The sequence below is a fragment of the Egretta garzetta genome, unplaced genomic scaffold, assembly GCF_000687185.1.
Source record: "Egretta garzetta isolate BGI_Z169 unplaced genomic scaffold, ASM68718v1 scaffold30, whole genome shotgun sequence".
NCBI lineage: Eukaryota > Metazoa > Chordata > Aves > Pelecaniformes > Ardeidae > Egretta > Egretta garzetta.
Genome location: NW_009258383.1, coordinates 7,048,876 through 7,073,502, shown reverse-complemented (window position 1 = coordinate 7,073,502; position 24,627 = coordinate 7,048,876). Strand labels below are relative to the sequence as shown.

Sequence of the window (24,627 nt, the reverse complement as noted above, 5' to 3'; positions counted from 1 at the left end):
ACTCTGCTTCTAAACCCTGAATGACAGCAGTATGAGTCTTGCCACCAGACCCATGCCTCACTTTTACGTACTTTGCAAGACAGCTTCACAACGCCAACAGCTTTTTCTGACTGTCTGCCCTTGCATGTGAATTTACTGAAAATGAAAAATCTGTGGTATTTTACATTAAAATGCAATGCAGCACAGGTAATTCAGTTTGAATAAAGTCCTCTGTGAAGAAAAATGTGCATTTGTCATTGTATGTATGATTCTGCTATCTAGCATAAAAAGAAACACTTTTTAGAAGGCAATATAATGAGGTCAATGACAGAAAAAATGATCTAACAGGTAACTTAAGCAATTAAAAAAGTTAATATGCAGAATTAATCCCTGTAAATTATATAGCAGAAATAAACTACACAACTGAATGTTAAGTTTCCTTTCATTCAAGTAGTTCATTCCAATAAAATAATGCATGTGCAATCCTCTGCAAAACATAAGATTATTGCAAACTGTGGCTGAATTAACTAACATTTTCCTTGTGATTGATCTCTGTATTAGTAGCCTTAAACTTCTTACACCACTGTAAATCATAGGCTTACAATTACTACAATGGATTGTTAATTTTGTTGCAGTGCATTTAAAGCGATTAATAATTAATGTGCTTATTTTGGAATAAACTTCAGCTCATGCACAGCTTCAAAACTAGTAGCTAAGGAAGAAATCCTTAATTTGAAGGCTGGCATGCCCCTCTGCATGGAAATGTAAGACACAAAACCGCAAAGATGAACCTATACAAGATAAATGCAATTAAGGAAATACAGCAAGTAACAATTTCAGAGAGAAAATTTCCAGAGGATTCAGAAAAGCCTCTCTAGAACATACTTTCTGTCAAAGTCAGAATTAAAGTGGATCACTTTGTGCAGCTAAGGCCTCAATCCTTTATACAGTATGAATTATTATCCTAAATTTGACACATGCATTTGTAGCATCAGAATTACAGATTTTGCATATATTTCAAAGATTTTCACTTACAGTATGATTTGATGATTCAAAGTTATGACAAATCTTAATTTTACTCAAGGTTTTTTTTCTTTAGTAAATATGACACTGCATACATTTTCTTCTTTCTACCTTCCTACTCTTCACCTTCCCCTTTCAGGCCTGCCTGGATACACTGACTGCACATGGAGAAGATTACACTTGCTTGAAATGTGAGACTTACTATATTAGGAAAAATAAATACTTTCACAATCACTTATTTCCTGGGAAACATCTCCATTAAAAATAAATACTACATTTACGCTTAACAATTTGCTTTGCAGCTTTACACTTTTTGAATAACCAGCATTCAAATCTATGTTTCCAAAATTTTTTTTTGTATTCTGTCAAATACATGAGCTTAGTCTATTTTACCCTCTCTGTAATGTTGAGTAATAATTTTGCCTCAGTTGCTGCAAATTAAACGAAATGGAAAATTCTAACTTAATTGACAATAAAGCATAAAAATTCAATACACAAAACTATAAAAGAATCTATTAGTATATGCTTGCTCTAAATCTAATACTTTTTCAGAGCTTTCTTTAACCTGGTCATATATGATTTTGCCCCAAACATAAATAATATTCTGATTTTAATCTGCTTTTCTCAAACCTACTATTGAGATATCAATTTTATCTAATGCACTATATTGCTAAGTATTACCTGAGCACATCTTAAAGCCAACAACTGAAGCTATAATATTATTTTTTTTTAATAGCGGCAGTTGAGAACTGGATTATTTTTTGAGAAGAGGTCACTTGTTTATAACTGAAGTAATTTAGAAGCCTTCCTCTGGAAGATTTTAAACTAGATTAGCCTATAGATTCCTCTTTAATAAACCGTTCCACATTAAAATAAAACACACAATTCATCTTCGCTTTTTATTTTACCAAAAGGGAATAGACAGTAATACTGTGCTAGAAGCAATTTGTAGGTACAATCACCCACTTACTCGGGAGTCTGGTGCAAGACGGAGGGCAAGCTTTACCTATTACATATTGAGCCACCTGAAATACTCTTCCTCATTCATGTTCCTACTAAATATGGTTTTAAGTTCTGAAGAGAGCTATTAGGGAGCTATTTCTAAAGATTTGCATGTGGCCTCACAAAAAAAAAAGAGTACATACTTATGAATCAAGCAATTGCTTTGCAAGATCTACCATTCTAAGTGATTCACACAAGACTGTAATAAAGCACTCAGGAAAGCTATTAAATGTCTAAACTACATACAGCTCTAAAAAGATTCACAAAATTAAACAAAAGCATCATTACATAAATATTTCCTAAAACAAACAGTAGACATCACCTCTAAAAACAAGTATCTTTCACATCAAGCTTTAGAAACTCCCATATTTCAAAATATGTCTTCAATTTCAAGAAAACATTTTCAATATTTGATTACTCCTTAAGATTGAGCAGTATATTGTTACAGGTACCCTCTGGTTTCACAATACTTAGTTTCAAGCTCACATTATAACTCCTTTCACTGAACTCTTCTCTCTTTTTGGAAGTGCTATGTCTCCATGCCTTACATCAAACCTATCTGTGACAAATATAAAATACTAAAAAACCTCCATATTTTACAACTGTTCCTCTCAAAACTCAATTACAGTTCATTTGAGTAAAGAATCCACACTTTTCTCTAATTACAGGTGTAGCTTCCTTACTGTCATTGACGTTACAGATCAGACTTTGCCTCATTTGAGTAAATGTTTTCAATTAACTTTTCACTGTTCAACTGATTTAAAGATCTTGACTGTGCCACCCACTAGTCCTGTAAAAGCTAAAAATTGCAGAAATATTTAGTTCAGTAAAACTTACACAGATAAAAGAATTTATAAAATAAATTCAGTGTAAATTCTAAAAAACAAAAAAAACCTGTATTACAAAAGGATCACAAGACTGATCCTTTTTTGTGGGCCAAACCACAAAACCTAAATCTTCAATTGTAGTGCATGCTTCTATACTGAAACGGCCTATCTATATAATCTGACATCAGTGATTAAAGAAATCACTGTGTTCGCACGTCTGTAACATATACATCTGGCAACTATTAGCACATATAAAAGTAGGGAACAGGTCAATATGTTTTAGACAAAAGCTAATAATTAAATATATTCTAACTTTAATCACTTTCTTTGGTACAAAACTATAGTCACTAAGGCAAACTGCTATAATTTATCAGAATGAAATGTACTTTTTTATGGAGAATTTTAAATCCTTTCACAGGCAGTTATTTAAAGATTTTAAATCATGTTAACAACAGGTTAAGTAAAGACACTCCACATATAACAAATAATCCCTCGGCCATCTAATGCTACACACAAGCACCTAAAATGGAGATTAAAAAAAAAATTCATCTCCATTAGTCAAACAGTAATAACTAGTTAAACAATTCAGTATATTTTAATTGCAGATTCATTACTAAATACTCTGCTGAATTCTTTGAAATAAGAAATAATTGCTTATCTTCTTCTAATCCTTATTCAGCTAGCAACCCCAAAGTGAGAGCCACATAAATTTCAGAAAAACCTACAATCTGTAAAAGCAGATCGTTCAAGAGTCATGTATCCAGCCTTGTTTGAGGTAACACACAGCAGGAAAAACTAGAAGACCCATCAAGATTATTCCTTGAATCTGCACTTTCAGTGGTTGCGTATTTCTATTTAACTTAGTGATCAACTTTCACATACAGAAAAATCTCTTCTATAACATCCTCATACACCTCCCTCTTCTTAGTTGCAGATGTGTAGCTTGGAAGGGTGAAAATAAGATCCAGTAATTACGAAACATTTGTTGAGTGAAGGGCAGAGATGATGACAAAGATCACTAGTTTTCAGAGAATGTTTTGGCTTTAATAACTGATATGTAAACAAAATGGATATTGAAAACTTCTCTTCCTTACAAGGAGCCCTACCAACTTGCATTTAAAAAAAACACTATTTCTACTACCACAAAGGAGTCTTGCATGATGGTACAAGCTGGAGAAAGTAGTAGGGCAGGCAGAAGGTCGCTTCTCTTACTTCGTGACAACATAAGAGAAAAAAGGATTCTGAAAACTTTGTCTGACATAGCAACTTTCTGAGGATCACACCCCTACACAGCTTTGGCTGCAAAGCAGAAAGCCTATCTGGTAGCTACCACCTTATTACAGTCCCTGAATTTACTCTCATCAAAAGAAATACCACTTTAAGAACCAAAAAATAATACTAAAAAAATTCAGATTTACTAAATACTTTACCATCATTTATTAATTATTAAAATAAGTCTCTCCCGCACTTTAGAAGCGGTGGTCATCTACTTGGATAGGAGTGCAGCTATTTATAGGAATTATCTAAAGAAAAGCAAGTTTTAAATTCATAATCTCTTTCAAAAACTAACACAGAAAATAAGGCAGAATATTTAAGAAAATATTTTTCAGAGAATTATGAACAAAGGATTAGAACGTAAGAATCTCCTTTTCTCCTCCCATGCAGGATTACTGTTCTGTTTCCAAGCCTAATTATGAGGATGATTTATGAGAGAATTTGCTGGGGTTTGGCAAGTAGTATGCTTATTTTTGGCCCATCTAAATTACTACTAAAATCTTTTCATGTAGTGAACAAGACACACCACTAATTTTCTACGGTATTTTTTAATTGCAACTTAAATATACAGTTCTTCACAGCATTATCTCATCTTATCCTTTACGACCTCAAATGTGGTATTTAACTCCTCTAGAAAAAGCCTGAAGAAGAAAACTAATTCACTGCCTTTTATGCAGTAAAGCACAGTACATGTTGTTCCCAGGATTCCTTCCTACAACAAAATGGTCTTCCTGCATATTTTCTTTCTTGCCAACAATAGGGCTGAAGAAAGCCCTTTATCTTGTTGCAGGCAGTTAAAAAGTGTTGCCATCAGTTCTCATCAATAAAACTGTATCAGCAACCACTCTAACATCCTGCCTCTATTTCACAATCTGGAACTGAGCAGGATCTAGGAGTTTCTAGGAGTGGTAGCTTGTCTATGGCAATAGAGTCACACAGTTACTGATGAGCTCGTACAGGCATTCTACCTCCAATTTGGAAATAAAAATACAATCTGGCACACGACCCTTGAAATTGTATCAACTTCTACAGTAAATCATATGCTGTAACTGACACTAAAAATCAGCTATTCTGAGTACAAGTCATCTGTATGTGGGACACATCCCGATGCTAAAGCTATGTGTTGCTTGCATATATCATTGATTCTGCTGACTTTTCTCGTAACTGATTCCTTGAAATAAATTAAAAGATGTATTAATCCTTCCAGTTAAAAACAACTACTATATCTGAGCTAAAGAGGAAATCTTGCCCAGAAAAATCTAGTTGAAGCTTACAGGACCTAAATACAACATTGTTTTTTTATCTGAACTTATTATGAGGTCATTTTAATGAAATCTCAGTAGATTCAATTAAAATCCGCTTTCTGGTTGCTAAGCTCCATTATTCTTCCTTCAAGAACTGTGAGCTGTTTCTACAGCTTCGCAAAGAGGCCACAATGCCTACTATAAAGTCAAAATCAGCAGACGTTGTGGTCAACAGTAGCTATTCAATGGCAGCTATTCTACACTTTAATTAGATTTCTGCACCTACTAAAACGCCATTTAACAGGTTTTTTTTTCACTTGTTTCAGATAAGAAACATGATTATCAAACCCTTTCGTGATCTGCATTAATGGAGGTAGCATTAATACATTTTTAAAAACATAAATTCCTCATAATCCACATTTCAACTCAAAATTGTTAATGATGCTAATTTAATTAATATTAGGATGCTCCTGTAGCTTTAATATCATTAAATTGCTGGTTTGTTTGTCTTTCTGACCTGCTCTAAAACATTGACAATTCACCCTGACAAGAGGAAAAATTAATTCTCTTGTGTTAGAAAAACAGATTATCTTGGTTATTTACATCTTAATCCACAGTGTAAATGTGTTTGGCAGGTCAATAAGCGAATCAAGTCAATATTTCTGATGTAATGTTTCCCTAAATAAGGTTTGGGTTTTTTAAAAAGCACATCTTCTTTGTTATAATCACGATGATGAAGTGAAGAAGATGGAACTTTAATGCCTCATAAGGTCAGAGCACCAAACCTACCTGACTAGATTTTCATTGTCTCCAGTCCCTTTGCAGGTAGCACATTCAGTCCTTAAATCCTCCGACTTGGGCTTCTTTTGTAGAACAGATTGTCGTTGTCTTCTTTCTCTGGGAATTCGTTCCTGTCATAGCAGAAGGCAAAAGAAAGGAATGGGGGGAAAGGAGGGAAGGAAAGCAAATATTTTCAATTATAGCACTGGAAGTAACACTTCAGCCCAAAGTTTAATTTTTTTTGAGAAACTGTTAAAAAACAAACAAACAAAACACTATATTCCAACCTCAGCTTTTTCTTCTTCAGGCACAAAGCTTCGTTTTCGTCCTCTAGTTCTCTAGAAGAAAATACATTTAAAATTCAATATTAGGAAACATAATGGGTTTGCTATTTATCTATTATTCATAACAACAACAAAAACATACCGCAGGAAATAATTTAAAGCGTTAAATACAGAACCACTGCAAGACAACTACAATAACAGATGTTAGAACAACAGCTTCAGATTCTGGATATAAATCTACAGAACTAGCCAAAAAATAAATATAACTATGTTTGTTGACCTGTGCATGTGCATGGTTTATTCTAAACAAGATTGCCACCAGAATTACAAGTCTGTGACAGACTTTGCACAAACTTCCCAACACCAAAATGTGCAGTTTGAAAATTGGTATGGACAGTACATTACAGTAGATTCCTTGAGCACTTAGAAGTGCCCTATTTGTAAGCCAAGTGACTGGATTCAAAAAAATCAAAATTAAAAAATGTATCAAAACAGAAACAAAATAGTTCATACAACTTTTGGGGAGCAAGCAAAAATTCAAAATTCAAAAATACAATGGGTATACAGCAGATGCTTGTAAAGCTGTAGCATACACCAACATACGACTAGTACAAAACAGATGGAATGGGTAATACAAAAAATGGAAATTATTTCAGTTACAGTTGGCCAAAAAAATCTAAATACCAACGGTGTCGAGGAAAAGAGGTTTCCAGGAACTGTAACAGCAAACACCAAAGGTTTACAAGCAGCTCTAAGTAACTACAGACAACAACTCACACGAGTGCAGTTTCAGTCACTACATTTTTATCTCTGAAATAGCAGCATTATAACCTGCACGTATTAACTGCCACAAGCTAACAATATCACACACTCTCCTCCTTCTTTAAGAAGGAAAGAAAATTAGAAGGACTGTGGAAAGAAATTAAGAACATCAGAGACTATTCCACTAACCCACAAGGTCAGATACTTTGGTACTAATAAAATAAATAAATAAATGAATAAACAAACTTTAAAATGCTTGTTTTTCTGGGAGGAAGCCATCGTAGGAAGTCATTGTCATATGATTAAAAAACTCCACTGCCTACTTTATGATTTCTTAAAACTTTTTTTGAAGCAGCTAGTGTTCATTTCAGAAGAAGTAAGAACCAACTGATAGAAAATGTCTTAAACTGGTTGAGAACCACAAGCAGCCATAAACCCAACTCCAAGAAGCTAGGAATACCATGCCTCTCCTGTTTGGGGTCCTCTTTGAAGGGGATTTATACTAGTTTCAAATTAAGACTGTTCACTATTTTAAACTATTTTACACATTTAAATATAACTATACTGAAAATAAACCTGCCACTTCAACACATCTATAGCTTTCTACCTATGCAGATTTTGATCTGTGCATGCTAATAACATACTATTTGGGAAGGGGTTTTTTTGTTTTTAGACAAAAGTTAACTCTGTAGTAGAAAGGAATGTAGCAGAATAGAAAACACTAGCCTATTTTGTGCCTCTTTAGAATACTTTAATTACCACTGAGGTTCTCTTTCACATTTCCCTAAAGACAATTTATAAGAAATTGTAAAACGTTATCTATTTAATACTTATCAATATTAACTATACTTCTAATAATAATCGTAATTGAGGTGTTCTACTTCCACAAGCCACACAGTAGATACCTAAGAGTTCAAATCTGAAATAACTGATTTATTACAAATAACTGAATTTATCAATGTAGTATTAGAGGTATTAATGTAACATGGGCTACGTATCAACTACATGGTCACTGTAAATTAAAACTAGACGAAAGAAAGTTTGATCAGACGTCAGCACATTAACTGCCAATTTTACTACTTTCAACCTCCAGCATTAGTCCTATGAACACTTACGCACTTCGATAAGTTTAAGCTATGTATGCCCTGCTGAATGCATCTGTGTAAAGATTAAAAAGAAGTAGGTGTAAAAGTGCATGCCAATATATGCAGTTATGGTCCTCATTCTCCATGTTTAAGCAGCAAGAGACAATAATGCATGCTTTGTACAGTTAGTGTAATGCCATCTTGAGAACTGATATATAATTTGGAAATATATGGTAAAAAATAATTTTGTTGTTACCTAAGTGGAAAAGATTACAAGTTAATAACTATACTTTAGAAGCAATGAATCATATTTAAACTTCAGCAAAATGGAGAGACAAGATTTATAAATAATTTAGTCACCTTTGTCAAGAAAATGTTGGTTTTCATCTGTCTGATACATAATGTGTGATCTATATGACAAGGAATGTCACATTAAATTATGCCCACATTACGCTTGCATTAGATTAGACCTACATTAGATTTCTAAACCTTCAAGCATACTTGAATCCATTTGACAATCACTAGAAAACAAACATTAAAAGCAACACCTCTGACATACACATTTGTAGGGTATTTTATATGCTTTTAAAGTAACAGAATTTTACGTTATTGTTTTTCCAAACTGATTTCCACATTGAAACAATGGAAAATAACAACAAATTCACAACTGAAAACTGAATATTCTGTGATTTTCAACAACAGCCTTCCAGTAATTAGGCATTTGTAATATTATATACGTTTTCACTAAAGTTACCTTACAGATTCACCGAAAAGAAACATATAAACTTGGGTTACTTTGTCCAGTATTTTTCATTGTTTGCCTCAAAGTACTGTATTTGCATTTTAAAATGCTTTGAATAACTTTTGTCATTAGTAGGCTCAGAATCAGAGCATAAGAGATTATAAGCATCAAATATTAGAGCTGCATATACTTGCCATAAACAATGGCAAAAACAGTGTTATTATATAAAGCCCAATGGTAAATATTACAACTGAGATAAACTTGTTCATATTCAGAACTTATTTGGAAACAGAGATGTTTATCCAGTATAAGATGCATACAAAGGCAGTGATTTTTTAATCAAAACACTTGGCAATTCAATACTATAGAGATACCTTCAATTTATGAGTTCTCTATACCATAAAACGAGCAAGTCAGTTTTGTGAAATTTGTCCCTGCATTTCCAAAGTGCTCAAACAATTAAGTCAGGAAAGCAAAAAGTCACGTTATCAGCACCCAACAAAAATCCCCATGAATGCAGTGCTATCACAGCAGGTTTTTTGTTTCACTGCAAAAGGCAGATATGCTCTAAAATATAGACCATTTGGAATGGACAACTCAGTCCAGAACACAACACAGCTAGATCCAGCTTAGACAGATGCAACCCACATATGGCAACTGACTCAAGATGCCACTTTAGGACAGGAATCAAAAAAAAAAAAAAAAAAAAAAGTACTAAACAATAGAATGTCGTTCAAAATATGTAACTATGTAATTTTTTGCATGTAGAAGTAAAAGATTTCTGTAAAAAGTTATTTCAAACGTCGACATTTAATGACAGCTGATTGGCTTGCACAGCTCTGGAATTCATTCAATGAGCACTCAAGTAAGAGATATGTATGCTATGTACTCAGGCACTTCCCTGCTCTTAACAAGAGGTTTCCAGCCACTGAGCTTTAGATCCCACAGCATCAATGGCATCATCATGCAGGCACCTACATTCTTGTTACTACACAGGTAACCTAAGAATTCTGTTGGCAAATACGTTATATGCCTATAGCTAAGGGCTAATTAAGTACTGATCCTATATAACCTTAACTACCCCAGGAAATCAGACAAATTTATGCCAAGGTTGTAATCATGACACACAAGGTAGATACTACTTTTAATTTCATATCCTTTCGCAATTAGTGCCCTTGAAACACAAAAATAAATAAATAGATGCTAAAACCAGCTAAATAAGTCATATTTTACTTCCTAATACTATACCATAATACTCATATTCCTCCCCTTCTCTAGTGACTTCTTAACCTCTCCTTCTCTGCTACATTCAAAACATGTCTCCTGCCATATCCCCAAGTTCTCCCCATGTTCCCCAGCTAAAGTGAGGACACACTAGGACAGCCTCCAAACTACACATATTCTACACCGGACAGTGAGAGACCAAATGCAAAGGATAATGGACCTCATAACTAAAACCTCTTCCTTACTCAGCACTCCCCCTTCCCATCCAGCTGCTCTAAAAAAGACCCAAGAACTTAATTCTCTTAGGCATACATACCTCTCTATCAAATCTTGCCATAGTGGGTCAACAGGTTACTAAAGGTAGTGCTACTAGAATGGTAGGCAACTGCATAACTTATTTTTGTTAGAAAATCAAGTTAAAAGCTATTCCTTTCTGAAATAACGAAACAGTCAAAAGATCTAGCTGCTGTGTCACAAAGAACAAACCTTAACAGAAATTAAAGAAAAAAATAGTGTCTTGTTTCACAAGCAACATACCCCAAAATAATCTGAAGAGACCAAGGAAGATCAATGAATTAAAACTAAGATGCAAGCATAACATGAAGTATTTTTAAACAAGGAAAAAGCACCTCTATATGTCAGCAAACTGACTTCTAATGAAATAATCTTTAAAATCGCATAAAATGATGTTCCTCAGGGCAACAGCCAGCCATTTGGTTCAATGAAATCATCAAGGTGAAAGCAAGCCCTCTTTTCCAAGAATATCTTACTAAGGTTTAGCTTTCACAGCAATCTTGATGCCCTCCCTCAGAAAAGAGTAATGCTCTGGGTAAATGAAACCTAAAGATTAAAATCATCCCTTTTGGTCTTTTACTTCAAAGCTTGTCATCTATGGAAGTTGGAGAACCATCCTACAGTATTAAAGCATGCACCATTCCTCTGAGTTATTTCATTAACTTCTGACTTCGCATTCAAAATTCGGAAAAAAAACAAAACAAAACCAAAACCTGCTTCTTACCTCTCCAGTGTTTTAAAAATTTACCCAAAACATTACAAGACAGAAAAGCAGTGATGGACACGACACGCAAATACCATCAAACCTGAAAAGAAAGGGAAGTGGAAAACCCCCAGCATTTGCTTGTCCCTCTCTAAGTTAATTTGTAATGATCCAAGCTGACAGTTACTAAAATATTCCATAAAATATGTAGTATTTTATAATATATAATGTAAGTATTAAGAAAGATTGTTAGTGAATGCCTCTAAAAAACAGGAAGAAATCAGGACAACAGGAAGATACAAAAAAAAAGGGGGTTCTTTCAGCCATCACATTTTGTGACACAAACGTATGCATCTGTTGCATGCAGCTACAGCGACTGCTCTGGAAAGACATGCAGCTACATGACATACACAGTGAAGAGGGCCAGCATAAGATTACAACTGTGTTTTAATTCTGTTTCCTATCTAAATGCTTCAGTCATTTTTTAATTTTTATCGTATGTCACCTTATAGTTGACACACTGATATTAAATTTGCAGTTTTACCTTGTACCAAACTATGGTTCATTGATACATAGCAAAAACTTTTTAACCCTAACCTTCTCACTCATACAGCCTTCAACATATACTTGTTAACGAGAATCTTAAGACCAGAAAAAAAAAAAAAAAAAAAAAAAGAAATCAGTAAATATCAGAATGCTATGGAATCATTCCAAACAAAGAGGTCATGGCAAAGGAGTCATTTCATTACTACAGAACAGAAGATGACTCTGGTATGAAATATCAGCAGAGCAGAACGCTCTAAGAAAACAGAATTGGGAAAACTTCCACTACTACCAAAAAAATAACCTAATGAAATCACTGTGCTAAGCATCAAGAGCACGTATAAAGCAAACCATAGATTTTTTTCAGATGCCAGAGAAAAAAAAAACCACAGGTTGAAACCGCACAGAATTATGTGATCTCTCTCCTGTTAAACACAAACCATGGCCATTTTGCTAAGATAGCAATTTTTAATCCATTATGTCACCCAATTCTTAATAAGAGTTCAGTGTTATAAACATGCTTTGCCAATGAAAAAGTTACAATCAAGTCAGTTGCAGAAAAATCCCTTTGACTTCCTTTGCTTTATTAAAAGGCAGAAAAAGACATTCTATTGATGGCACCACACAGGCATAAAATTATTTTAAATAAAGGTAAGGACAGCTATATAGACACCAGATGGCACACTCGCTTAATACAGATCAAAGTGAATACCTTAAACAGTACATATCACTACTATTCAAAATATATTTCTGAAATAATTATTTAATTTTCTGGAAAGCTGGCAGTAATAAGAAAGGAACTGACAGACAAAAAGAAACAGCAGTAAATCAAAATATGATTATAAAGAGAAACAAGTCGACCATGAAGCTTAATTACACAGAATTACAATTTCTCCCTATTTGGTTTTTTTTTTTTTTTTTGTAGTTTTCATTCTCTTGAGAACTTTTTATTTTCTGGAAAAGCAAAAATTTTGCAGCCTTCCCGCTGTCAAGCTACACTATCACTGAATCTGGTAATTAACTTGAAACTACTGTTTCTAAAACTTAAACATGTAACAGAGTTTGAAAACTAGCAGGATTGCTTTATATCCTTTTTAATACTAATATCCTCCAAGGTACAGATGTTTGGAGAACCGAAACAGAAGCAGGAGGGCAAAAAGGCCAGAAAAAGTCAGTTTGCAGATGTTGTTAAAACAATTGATTCTTTTCTGGGAAACTGAAATGCACTTATTTGCTGAAGTGACAGATATGCTAGTTACCTTTACTAACAGAGATACTGATATTTATACCACTGGAATACCATTTGGCATATGGTATGCTACCTCTTCATGTCTTTGCTACATCAGATAAAAGAGAACTTTTTAATCTTCCTCCCCCCCACCCCACTTCCTTAAAAAAACAACCAAACAAGCAAAAAAACCCAAACACAAAACTCTGATATACTCCATTCGCTTCAAGAATTGTGGAAGAGCTGCATCAATTTATCTTACTTTCCTCTGTCTTGATTTGACCTCAAACCAAACGAAAGAGTCCTATACTATCATGTATCCATGTATTTGACAGGCTGACTGATTGAGCTTTATATGTTTGCATGGACATGTCATAGACTCAGCTGAGCTTTTACATTCAGTGTTGAAAAACCTTGACTTTCAGAAAGCTGAGTAACTCCTGATTGTTTTGTTAGAGAGCACTAATATTCAGCTGACAGCAAGTTGAATATGTCAAAACCACTACTATTAGATAGTTGCTTTAAAAGGTCTTCCAGGTGCTTATTTAGAAGTCATATTTAAATGGTTGACCAATCATTGACAATGCTAATTAAAATGATGAATGATATGTATAGATAGGTGTTTTAAAATTATTTGCTGTTTTTATGAAAGCACTGATACTTACACTCAAACTGGAATTGATGCTCTGCTTTCCTCCTGTAGCCATCTTTTATTCAAAACTTGTATCTATGACATCACATAATTAAGTTACACAATAGATGTTTGGAAAGCACTTCGGTGGAAATGCTTCAGTTAAATACAAGATAACAGTCCTGTTTATCTTTTAATATACTTGGGAAGAAAAAAAATAATCAATCCTCTACTATCTTTTCCTATTTGAAACAAAAGCAAGAAATAATTTATACTAAATAACAGTATTTATTCGTAAAACAAAAGCAGTGTACCACAACAACCACCTGTGCTAAAAACAGTTTGTAGGTGCTTTGTCATTTTTTTATTATTTTTTAAAACTAATCTACTTGGACCATTCAAAATAATGCAGAGCATCCCATTCTAAACCTCTTCTAAGAGTATTCTGACACAGATGTAAGGCTAAGCACTTAAGAGACTTAAGATGAGAAAAAAAGAAAAAAAATGTTAAGTTCATACAGGAAGAAAAGGAGGAGAAATAGAATGGGTTGCAGAAGGTAAAATTAGATGTCCTTATTATTTTTTGCAAAAGAAAAGGAAATCGTAAGGTTACATTTAAAGCAGAAAAAACCCACCACTACTGTCTTTAAAAAACAATGTAGCCCTGGAAAAGAAAACCCACATCATCAATGAATTCAGGTGCTTGGAAGGATTAAAAAAAAAAAAAAAAAAAAAATATTTCCAGGACATAAGTGCACATCCATAATTAGACTGGATGAGAAACAATGGTAAAATTATGAATACTTCTAAATACTTCTAAAAAGGTCTTTTGCTCTTCATAGTACAACCCAAGATGACAAAAAATACTACGAAGAAGGAAAAAAAGCAATTTTTTATGAAAGGGGATATCCTTTATAATATCTGAAATCAGTGTTACCAAATCTGAAGCTGCAGGACAAGCTGATTGCAAAACATCAATTCTGAAAGTACGATTTAACATGATTGTTTTTTTTTTTCTTATAGTTAGCATATAGGCTTAGTTAATCATATGCATTTGTATAAAATGTTTTATAGATACCAGCTATTACAGTCATCAGTAACACCTAATGCAACTTTATAAAAGTAAAATATTAGGGCTTACCTACAATTTCTGTCAACAAAGTAATGAGGAGTTAACTATGATAAACCACTACAATGAAATCCAAACATGTAAGATGCATCCCGTTCTCTTAGGTACGTGGCAAAAAAAAGGTCTTTCAATTACATCAATTCAACATAAATTTAGGCAAAACAAATGGAAATTCCCTTAAGAGCAACAGATACACAATTCAACAGTCTTATAATTGCACTTGTTGATTATAACTGTAAGCAAGGTTGATTACACATTGTCAGCTAAGCAGGCTTGCCAATTCCTTCCAAAATAAAACTAGATCAAATAAAACATGCCCAGAGATGGAAAGTACAAAGAAAAGAGGGCGGTGAAGTAAGCATGTTTTCAAAATGTTAATTTTTTCTTCTTTATTTTAAACTATTTTAAAGGATTTGAGCAATGAGTACACAAAGGACAGAACAAGTATCTGGTCATCGTTGTTGAAATGCACCACATAGATGTTCTCTGTGTAGTCAGACTTAAGGAAACTTCATATGAGAAGCTGTTCAAAGGTCAGGTTTTTTCCCCCCTCAAATACAGAGACAGCCCCAGACCTATTGAATTAAAGGGCATTCTCTTCCTAAAAATAACAAAACAAAACAAACAAGGAACAGAAACTAACACCAACTTTCCTGGGTTCATAGCAAAGGTGAATGGGAATCCGACACTGCCAAGAAGTATCTATTAAGTCTTCAGAGGTTTGTTATCTTCATTTTGTTACACAGCCTAAGTGCACCAAGATCGTGAAAGAGTTGAAACGAAGGAACGCTGCCTAGTTTAGAGAAAGAAATCCATTGGGTGCGAAGGGTGTGAACCTTCTCTTCCATAGTTAAGTAGAAGACAGTAGGAAACAAATAAAATAAAAAATAAAATAAAAAAACAAAAGCCTGTCAGATATGGGAAAGCTAAAAGAATGGAGATAACTTAGACAGAGAAGCTCTGCCCACAGGACAGCAAAGATATTATCTTGCAAATCTGTATGTTGTAGAAAAGCAGAAAGTTGGAGAGAACTGGAGCGTAAAAATTCAGGCAGAGGAACAAAGTCTTTCTTAGACTGGTAGCAGTAATTCTTCCACAGTACAATTCTGTAGCATGCCAACATATTTGTCCACTCAAAGCAAGTTTAATCTCTATATTACCTACCACAATGTGTGTAGACATACTTTCTAATGCACGAGGTACCAAATGACCAATGCAGCACCAGTGTAGCACATCACAATGTCACCGCAAGGGGAACACTTCAGAGCAATCAGACTTCTCTCCATTTAGCAGAGAAGGAGCTCAGCAGTTATTACATGGGCATTAGAACAAACCAATCTTGTCCGCCTATAGATTTCCGTAGAATGCCTTGTATCACTCTCTGGTCTATTACTAGTGTGAATGTCTTCTAGTTCTTTTTAGTCCAATAGTCATGATTCCCTACCCTCTAATACTACTACATTAGGTTTAAAAAGAGGGAGAGAGAGAAAGAAGAAAAATGGGAGATGTGATGCAAAGGGTTCAGTAAGCAGGAACACCAGGTAATTCCTCTTTCTGTGTGACTAACAGCACGACCACACTCAGTTCAACTTTCCCAGACAGCTGTAAGCTACATGTTCTTACACACAGGGAAGAGGGAACTTTCCCTCAACAACAAAAAGAAACAAAAGAAAGCTTCTCCCCTACAGAGGTTCTCAATTATTCACAAAATTTAATTTTGGATTACTCACACTCCTAATAGTTTGAGGTAAAAATAATCACTTTAGCTTGAGTCATTCTTAAAATTCTTCTCGGTCATAGACAAGGAAAAGGAAGCCATTACGGAAATCAAAGCTGTGGCCCAAACATTCCAAATATTTTAAAATGTAATTAAAACAAATATTTTAAGGTTAGGTCAGGAAAATACTTGTTCATTTCTATCAGTGTATATTCAGAAGGGTTAAGTATGTTATCTGCTAGTACAAGCATAAAATGTCTCAAAAGCCCTGTGAGGAAAATACAGTTACGTTGCATGAGAGATGGAGTATGTCTAACCCTAACATAAGACAGTTGAAGTACTTCCTAATACTAAGAAGTATATTGGAAGACAAACCACCAGTTTATATATAAATGCTACTCATGTCCGAAGCGTCATGGGAACACTACTCATTCCCTAAACTGGACCTCAAAGCCCTTTAATACTTTTATGTACAACTTATCAGTGATGCGACACATCACACATGGAAAACTTTGTTTTATGAACAAGTAGGAGAGCAAAATTTTAAGGATTAGAGCACCAGAGAAACACAACGCAATACAGTGCTTAATAAAAAAGTTGTACTTTGAAATGAAAGATGCTGAACATGTCATCAGTACAGGAAGCAAGAGCTTTTGCTTCTCTTCTCTAAAAACTATCCACCAGGAAAGTCTGAGAAAACATACAATGACTAGTAAGACTAGGAAGTTAAACAAACTGAAATAACAGGGTCTTGTGACAGTCACAAAATGTGCAGTCAGTCAGTAGGTTGCCTGTACATAAGGAAATGACTAACTACTTTACACTCGTAATTGGCAATTTGATATATTTAAATCCTAGCATACAAGAACGAAGTGTCCTTACTACTGAGGTGAAGAACAACTGTAAAGGCTAAGTTTAAATGCAAAGTGAATTATCCCTTTTTCCACAGTTAATGGAGGACTTCGTGACCCAGGCAAAAGGAAAAGCTTATACAGCTCTTCAGTTCAGTACTATGTTTCCCAGCTTTTTACTGTAGTGAAACTATATATTTAATGCAAGTAATAAAGCATTAAACAGAGGAAAAGGAATTTATAACAAAAACAGAACATCAACCAAATTGAAATCCTGCAATTCAAAATGTCCAAAACATGTAATCTTAAACAAGATTATTATGAATATGAGCTGCATAACAACAACTCAGCCATCATTTACCGTGTTTCTGATTGGAATTTTCTTCGGTTCTGGTGGCACATCCTGAGGAACAAATTTCACTGGTTCCTTAATCTGCCTCCTTGATCGTTTGGTCCCATCTGGTAAGGTTTCCATGGCAATATCAGCCTCCATGTCACTGCTACCTGCCTGGTCACACTCTGAGCATTGCCTGCAAAGTGGAAGATTTTCTATTTAAAACTGCAGTCAGAAAAGTAGAAGAAACATATTGAAGTGTTTAGGTTTAAAATAAATTCAGAAGTCAAGAAACCCAATAGACACCTAAAGAAGTCCCTCAAACAAATGATATTTTAAGGAACTACGCAAAAAACAATCCAGACTTTTTATTGCTGGTTGTTTTTTTCCTGACAGCATTTAAACTTTGAAAACCAAGATTTTGAAAGTAGGATTTAATGTTTGAGAAAGACACACCATATTTCACCACCTGCATCCTACCACATACCCATTTTTAATGATGCCCATTGATCTGTATCTATTCATTATTGTAACTGCTGCTGCAGTTTAATCTTTACAATGGCACGCTGCTGAATTCATTCTGATGAGAGTGCTCCTTAGTGTCAGGGATTTAGAAGAAATGTCTGTTATGAAAATCGATTTTAATATGTATTTTCTAAGAGAGTGGGTTTTAAATCTGAAAAAAAATAGCTGAGACAATTAAAGACATAGCAGTTGGAGACGTACATTAACAAACTTTGAACACTGAGGTAAAAAGAATGCCTGTTGAGTTTTTGAAAAAGTACAAAATCACAATCAGAACTTCAGAAGCGAACAGATGCTAAGGTAATGCTATTAACAAGCTCCATGACAGAATTAACAAGATGGGAAGTCGTCAAGTATTGTTCTCATTTGCAGAAAATACTCATCTTATGCAAAGTCATAAATGTGGATGTTAACTAAAAATATGTTAAGCTTAAAATTATACCCAGTGATAAGAGTCATTTTTTAAATTCCTTCTTACATTACACTTCCAATTCAAAAAACTATAAATCCTTTCAAACAAATTCCAATTCATCACAGTTGTCCTACTAAAAATATTCTTTTTATATCAACAAAAAAAATGACATTATGTTCTGCTATTAATTGGCTTTAACAGGGATACACACATTAAAATTATCTAAACAAAGGAGCAAATTTGCTTTGGAAGGAGACAAACAAAACCAGTTTGTTTCACTGTTTGAAGTTACATGTTAATACACACTTGTGACAAGAAGGCATACTCATCCCTTACCTAAAAAGCAAGCACAAAGTCAGGTATGTACGTTGTGTCTGAGCTAATTTCTTCATATGTACATTTTCAACAGGAATAGTTTTTCTCCTTCAGTAAGAACTTCAGAACTTCAATAAGGGCCAACAAAATATCAACTCCATCAACGTTCCATGTTTTCTAATTTGTATTATATACACACACATACATATATACACATACACATTTAAGTAAATAAACAAAAGCACACAGTCTAAACTGCTATTATTGTCAGATTTTATGGAGAAAGGCTCTCCAATGATGTAACAGGAAAAAGGAGCTTCAGAGATAACAGCAATGCCTCAAAATGTTGTGAGTCTGCTTAGCTAAAGGTTACTTTATTTTCTTTACTTTTATGTTGAAGACGCATTGTCTTCAAGTTGTCTAACTCAAAAGTCTAAGGAGATTTTTCTGTTTGGTAAGCATCAGAGAGCACAGCCCTCTGTAATACTGCAGCATCAGTCATGTCATTAATTTATGTAATGGAAAGCACAACTGAAAGTACTTACTATGATCTGCTCATGCAGATATAAGCAATAGCTATGAAAGTGTTCAAAAATACTGTGATAAGCAATTCTTACAAAAAGTTTATTTTCCCCATTATTATGGTAAAAATATGTACTATATATAAATTAAACAATAAGCATTCTACAACTGAAGAGCTGCATTTAAAAAAAATGAAGTTTTTCTAAGACAAAAAAATAGTGGTATGGCTTTACAGGAATATTTGGAGTTGGGAACTCAGTCTCTTGGCTCTACCACCCTGCACCTATGACTCCTGTTCTTTAGCTCTACACTGTTAAAAGGGAAAGACATTTTTTCTGCTACATAAGCTCAGCCAGCCGTACAGAAACTAGCTATGCAGATCAGTAAAGTACTTTAGTTCCATTAGGGCCCTATTTAAAAATAAATAAATGAAGTATTTTAACTTTTACGTTAGTGAGGAAGACAAGAAACACCTCCATCAACAGATGAGGTACTGCATGCAAGTTCCTGAAATACCATTTTTATGATTGAGCTTGCTCTGAAGCAGGTGGTGCAAGTGTCATAGCAATCAAAATTAGAAAAAAAAGCTAGACCTACAAAAAGAAAGCTGCAAAACCACAGTATGATGGGGTGTGCGTGTGTGTGAATCATGGAACAAAACTTCACAAATACACCGAAGATGATAGGAAAAAAGGAGTTATAAACATGAACTTACAAGTAACCTCCTGATTTACTGGAATAGCATCTACTATCGCAGGCAACCACATCTTATCAACCCTATTATAAAGCCGTCAAGCTTCAACTATAAAGTAGTTTGGTTGTTAGCTCCCATAGGGCCCACAGAAAAGCTATTACAGACACACACTCCTCTGACTTGGAAACAATCTCCTAACTTTCAGCTCCTATTATGGTTTATTACAACATGGTTCTTGAATTTAAAGAACTCTTCTCATTCTGCTGTTTAATCCCAATATAGGCATAGAAAGCAGCCATATGACTCCACTTCCTTTTGGCTATGCTAAAGTCTTGCTCATTTAATTTTACCTCTTCAAGGACAATCAGCAAACAGAGAACCTACCACAACAGGTCACCTTTCCAATTGTTCTAACAATCTTTGACTACCTCTACATTAGCAAGCATTACCATACAGCACAAGCAAATTAACAGGAGAAATGGTGCCAAAGATTCAACTTCTGTACACAGGTTTTGTTTTGCTTTTAGTCCGGACTTGCCTAATCCAGACGCACAGAGGAAATCAGTGGTAGGCAATAATATGCCTACTACTAAAATGTGCCTACTGCTAAACATTATTGGAAATGTTTGATCCATCAAGAAATCTCAGTGATTATTTGAGACCTTTTAATCATACAGAAAGTCTTTGATTAAGTGCTAACAACCTACAGAAGGAAAAAAATTGCGTGGTTTTGTTGTGTTTTCAATCTGACTTGGGACAAGAACCAATGGCACCAGAGATACCTTCCTATCTCACGAAGCAAAGGAAAACACATTATTAATTTATTAATTTTCAAAATTTATTAATGGCCCAAGCTAACACTGAAACACTGGTTTTGTGCAACTACAAAATGCAAATGTTTCTGCATTGCCTAGTGGTGAATAAATTTTTGAGCATAGGCAGCTTCAAGAAACTTGTGAACCTGTAACAGGGCTTTCCTGGGGTGCATTAAGAGGAGTGTGGCCAGCAGGTCGAGGGAGGTTATCTGTGTCAGTTCTGGGCTCCCCAGTTCAAGAAAGATGAGGAACTCCTAGAGAGTGTTCAGAGGAGAGCAACAAGGATGATTAGGGGACTGGAGCATCTCCCCTATGAGGAAAGGCTGAGAGAGCTGAGCTTGTTCAGCCTGAAGAAGAGAAGACTGAGAGGGGATCTCGTCAACACATACAAATATCTCAAGGGTAGACGTCATGAAGACAGACTCTTCTCAGTGGTGCCCAGCGACAGGACAAGGGGCAATGGGTACAAACTGAAGCATAAGAGGTTTCAGTTGAATATGAGGAAAAACTTCTTTACTTTGAGGGTGACAGAGCACTGGAACAGGCTGCCCAGGGGGGTTGTGGAGTCTCCTTCTCTGGAGATATTCAAAGCCCGCCTGGACAAAGTCCTGTGCAACCTGCTCTAGGAAAACCTGCTTTAGCAGGGGGATTGGACTAGATGATGTCCCAAGGTCTCTTCCAACCCTTGCCATTTTGTGATTCTGTGATTTACTTTGGGGCTTTAGTAAGCACTCAAAAGACCAGAGAGTGCTCTCTGTTTATGAAGTTTTAGAAAATAATAGCACGAGGCCTTTAACCTAGAAATCTACAGAGTGAAAAAGTGAACATCTACATCACTAAGAAACAAGGAGGGAAGGATAGTTTGGAGATGAGGTGTTTTTTTGGTGAAGTGGCAATGAAAACCATAGAGAAAAAACCCTGTTACTTTCCAAAGAAATTAGTGCAAGTAATGATATTATGACATTTCCTTATGCTGCAGGTTTACACATCAAAAAGATATAAATGCACTTTAGCTGACAAGCCTGGCACATGGAAATTTGTGAAATAATGATGAGAAAAGCTGAAGAAACACTGAATACCATACCTTTATAAATTAAAGGTCACAAAGCTGAAGATCTCACAAACAGGGCTCAAAGCTGACATACCAGTAAACTTAACATGAATCTGTTAATTTTTGAAATTTTAATAACAAACAACATCTTTGCTATATGAGACAGAAAACCAGATAAAAACATGAAAATATTTTATTGAAAAGGTAACACTATAAAAATTAGGAAAAAATTGAGATTTTGTTTAATTATCACATTATAGATGAATTAGACTGCCTTAACTGTGTTATGGTATATAGTTTCGGAGTGGCTTGTGTGATGAAAATACAAAGGACTCAGTCTGAACAAGACATTCTTACAATCACAATTGGGCATTAGGCTGGAAGAGGATTTGGAAGGAACCTGCATCGTCTGCACACAGTGCTTACTGTGAAGAGTAAAATTCAAACCTGCTGTGCTGAGTGAACACCACTACAGTGCTTCCAGAAAACAGTTCTGCTCTCAGTGTTTAAAAAGGAAAACTGTACAGTTATTAGTTAAGAGTTCGGCTTGTTTTTAACTAGGAGAAAACATGTCTCATAGACATACTCTGTGATAAATCACTTCTTGCAATGTTAGCAAAGAATTAAACCACTTTGAAAAACATGGACTATAGTTTTAAGATGACACCTAAGCTCTGGTAATTTGACTAAATCACATGTTGAATGATGTACTCGAAGTGGAAAACAGGAGGACTGCTCTTCTTGTCGAAATAAAAGTCAGTATATATGAACCAAAATCAGTTTGTCAAAGAGCATCTTTCAGAGAGCAGAGGTACTGGAAATTTGCCATCTGCAACAACCCAAACATCCTTCAACTAGGACAAGTTACAAATACATAAAAATTTATATTTTTTATGCAATACTACACTGCCCTCACACTTACAGAAGTTAGTAATTTTATATCATTACCCAATGACTGAGGATGAAAAAAAAACAATCAAGATGTGCTGGATCAGTACTGAATGAATGGGATCAGGAATATGAATGAAGGTCCAGATACTGAATGAGTGTTCATGGGACTAGTGGTCAGGAACTCCGCAGCTCATTCTGTCCTGCTGCCAATACTCCCTACCACAGAGCTACCACTAAAATAACTTGGCTTTCCTGAACAAAAATAAAACTCACCAAGCCTAATTATGATCATTAGTCCTTGTTTGGTTCATCTCAGTCCCCAGCATTTCATATGCTCCAAGAAGTTATCACTGTTTTTCAGCAATCTCATTTCAATAGGAAGTGCTAGTCCCTGTTGGTAGCTGCCAAGCATTTGCTTAATGGAAATGTCAATATTTTACAATTGGATTTTGATTCATTGTATTGTCTGTCAACACTTGTGCACTGCTTTTGTATCAGTTCAGATTATTCTCTACCAGAAAAATGCACAGTTCCTACTCCATCCAGAATGGACAGGAACATAAAAGCACACAAGTTGTCAGAGAGAATGACAAGACTTAATTTTATGATAAAGTGTGAATCAAAAGAATATTCTAGTGTTTAATCAACAGGATTTCTAAGAAACTAAAAATTTCCAAATTTTAAATAAAAGTATGCCACAGCATTTTAATCTATGATTAGAACTGCTGGTCTGCTTTGAAAGCACCACATCAAAACAAGACAGAAATTAATGTTTTCATGTTTTATTATGTAAAATAGTTGTTATGCTCTTCCTCTCAAAATAAATCCGTTTGAAATGAGGACAGGCTTTGAACTTACTACACTGCAAACAATTTCTTTTTAAAATATTCAAGATGCATAAAAGTTACCTTGGAGAAAACTGCCAGGCCTCTGAACAGGGGAAATTCTTAGTGTTAAGCGCTTGAAATCAATTTCTAATGAGCTGTGAGACACTGGTGCTCACCAGGTCTAAACTCCTACTATGATTTCACTAAGACTAAAATCATTACCTCCTTTTAGTGCTTACAAATATTGAGATGACTAACTATAATACGTGCTTTCTTTAACAAATTAGCTTTTATACAGAAAAAAGATTTTTTTCTTACCATTACACGTAATAGTGGATTTAGTTAAACAATTTCAAAATCCTTTTTTGTATACCATAATTTAAATTTCTATTAAATAGTAAGCATGAAATAGACAAAAGTATGACTATTAACTAATCTATGTAGCATCACACACATAAGCTGAATCATTTAGAATCCTAAAACAGTATAAAATACGAAGCATATGGAATAAACACATGCTAAACTACCCAATGTTTAAATAAATATGTACTGATAAAGTATATGACTCTAATCGTCAAACCTTTTTGCAAGGGCTCAAGTTAGCAATTATGAGTAAATGATTAGCAGTGATAATGGAATAGAAAGTAAAAATTAAGAAACAATTATTTTTAACTGTTTCTTGCTTACTATTTTAAAAGACAACTAAAATCAACATTTCAACCACTTTAAATAAAGTCTTCCAACCTGCCTAACATTTCAAGGAATTTCCCACTATATCCATTTCCTTTACTGTATCTTTTTGCATAAGTCCACATTCTATCCTATATAAATATCTGAAAAGTGCATGGCCCCTGTATAAAAAAAAACCTGCACTTTTCTTCATAGCTTAATCAAAGGATTAAAACTGTATTTAAAACA

The 24,627-nt window shown here is 34.6% G+C and overlaps 1 protein-coding gene across 1 annotated transcript in view; it reads right to left on the bottom strand.

Annotated features, from left to right (window-relative positions):
- Window positions 1-24,627, bottom strand: part of PHF14 (PHD finger protein 14) — a 168,334-nt gene that overhangs the window by 90,965 nt on the left and 52,742 nt on the right. Inside the window, exons 14-16 of the mRNA XM_035896951.1 lie at window positions 17,685-17,853; window positions 6,418-6,468; window positions 6,140-6,261 (exon numbers count right to left, since the gene is read on the bottom strand). Coding sequence (XP_035752844.1) covers window positions 6,140-6,261; window positions 6,418-6,468; window positions 17,685-17,853 — 342 coding nt within the window. The remainder of the gene's footprint in view (window positions 1-6,139; window positions 6,262-6,417; window positions 6,469-17,684; window positions 17,854-24,627) is intronic.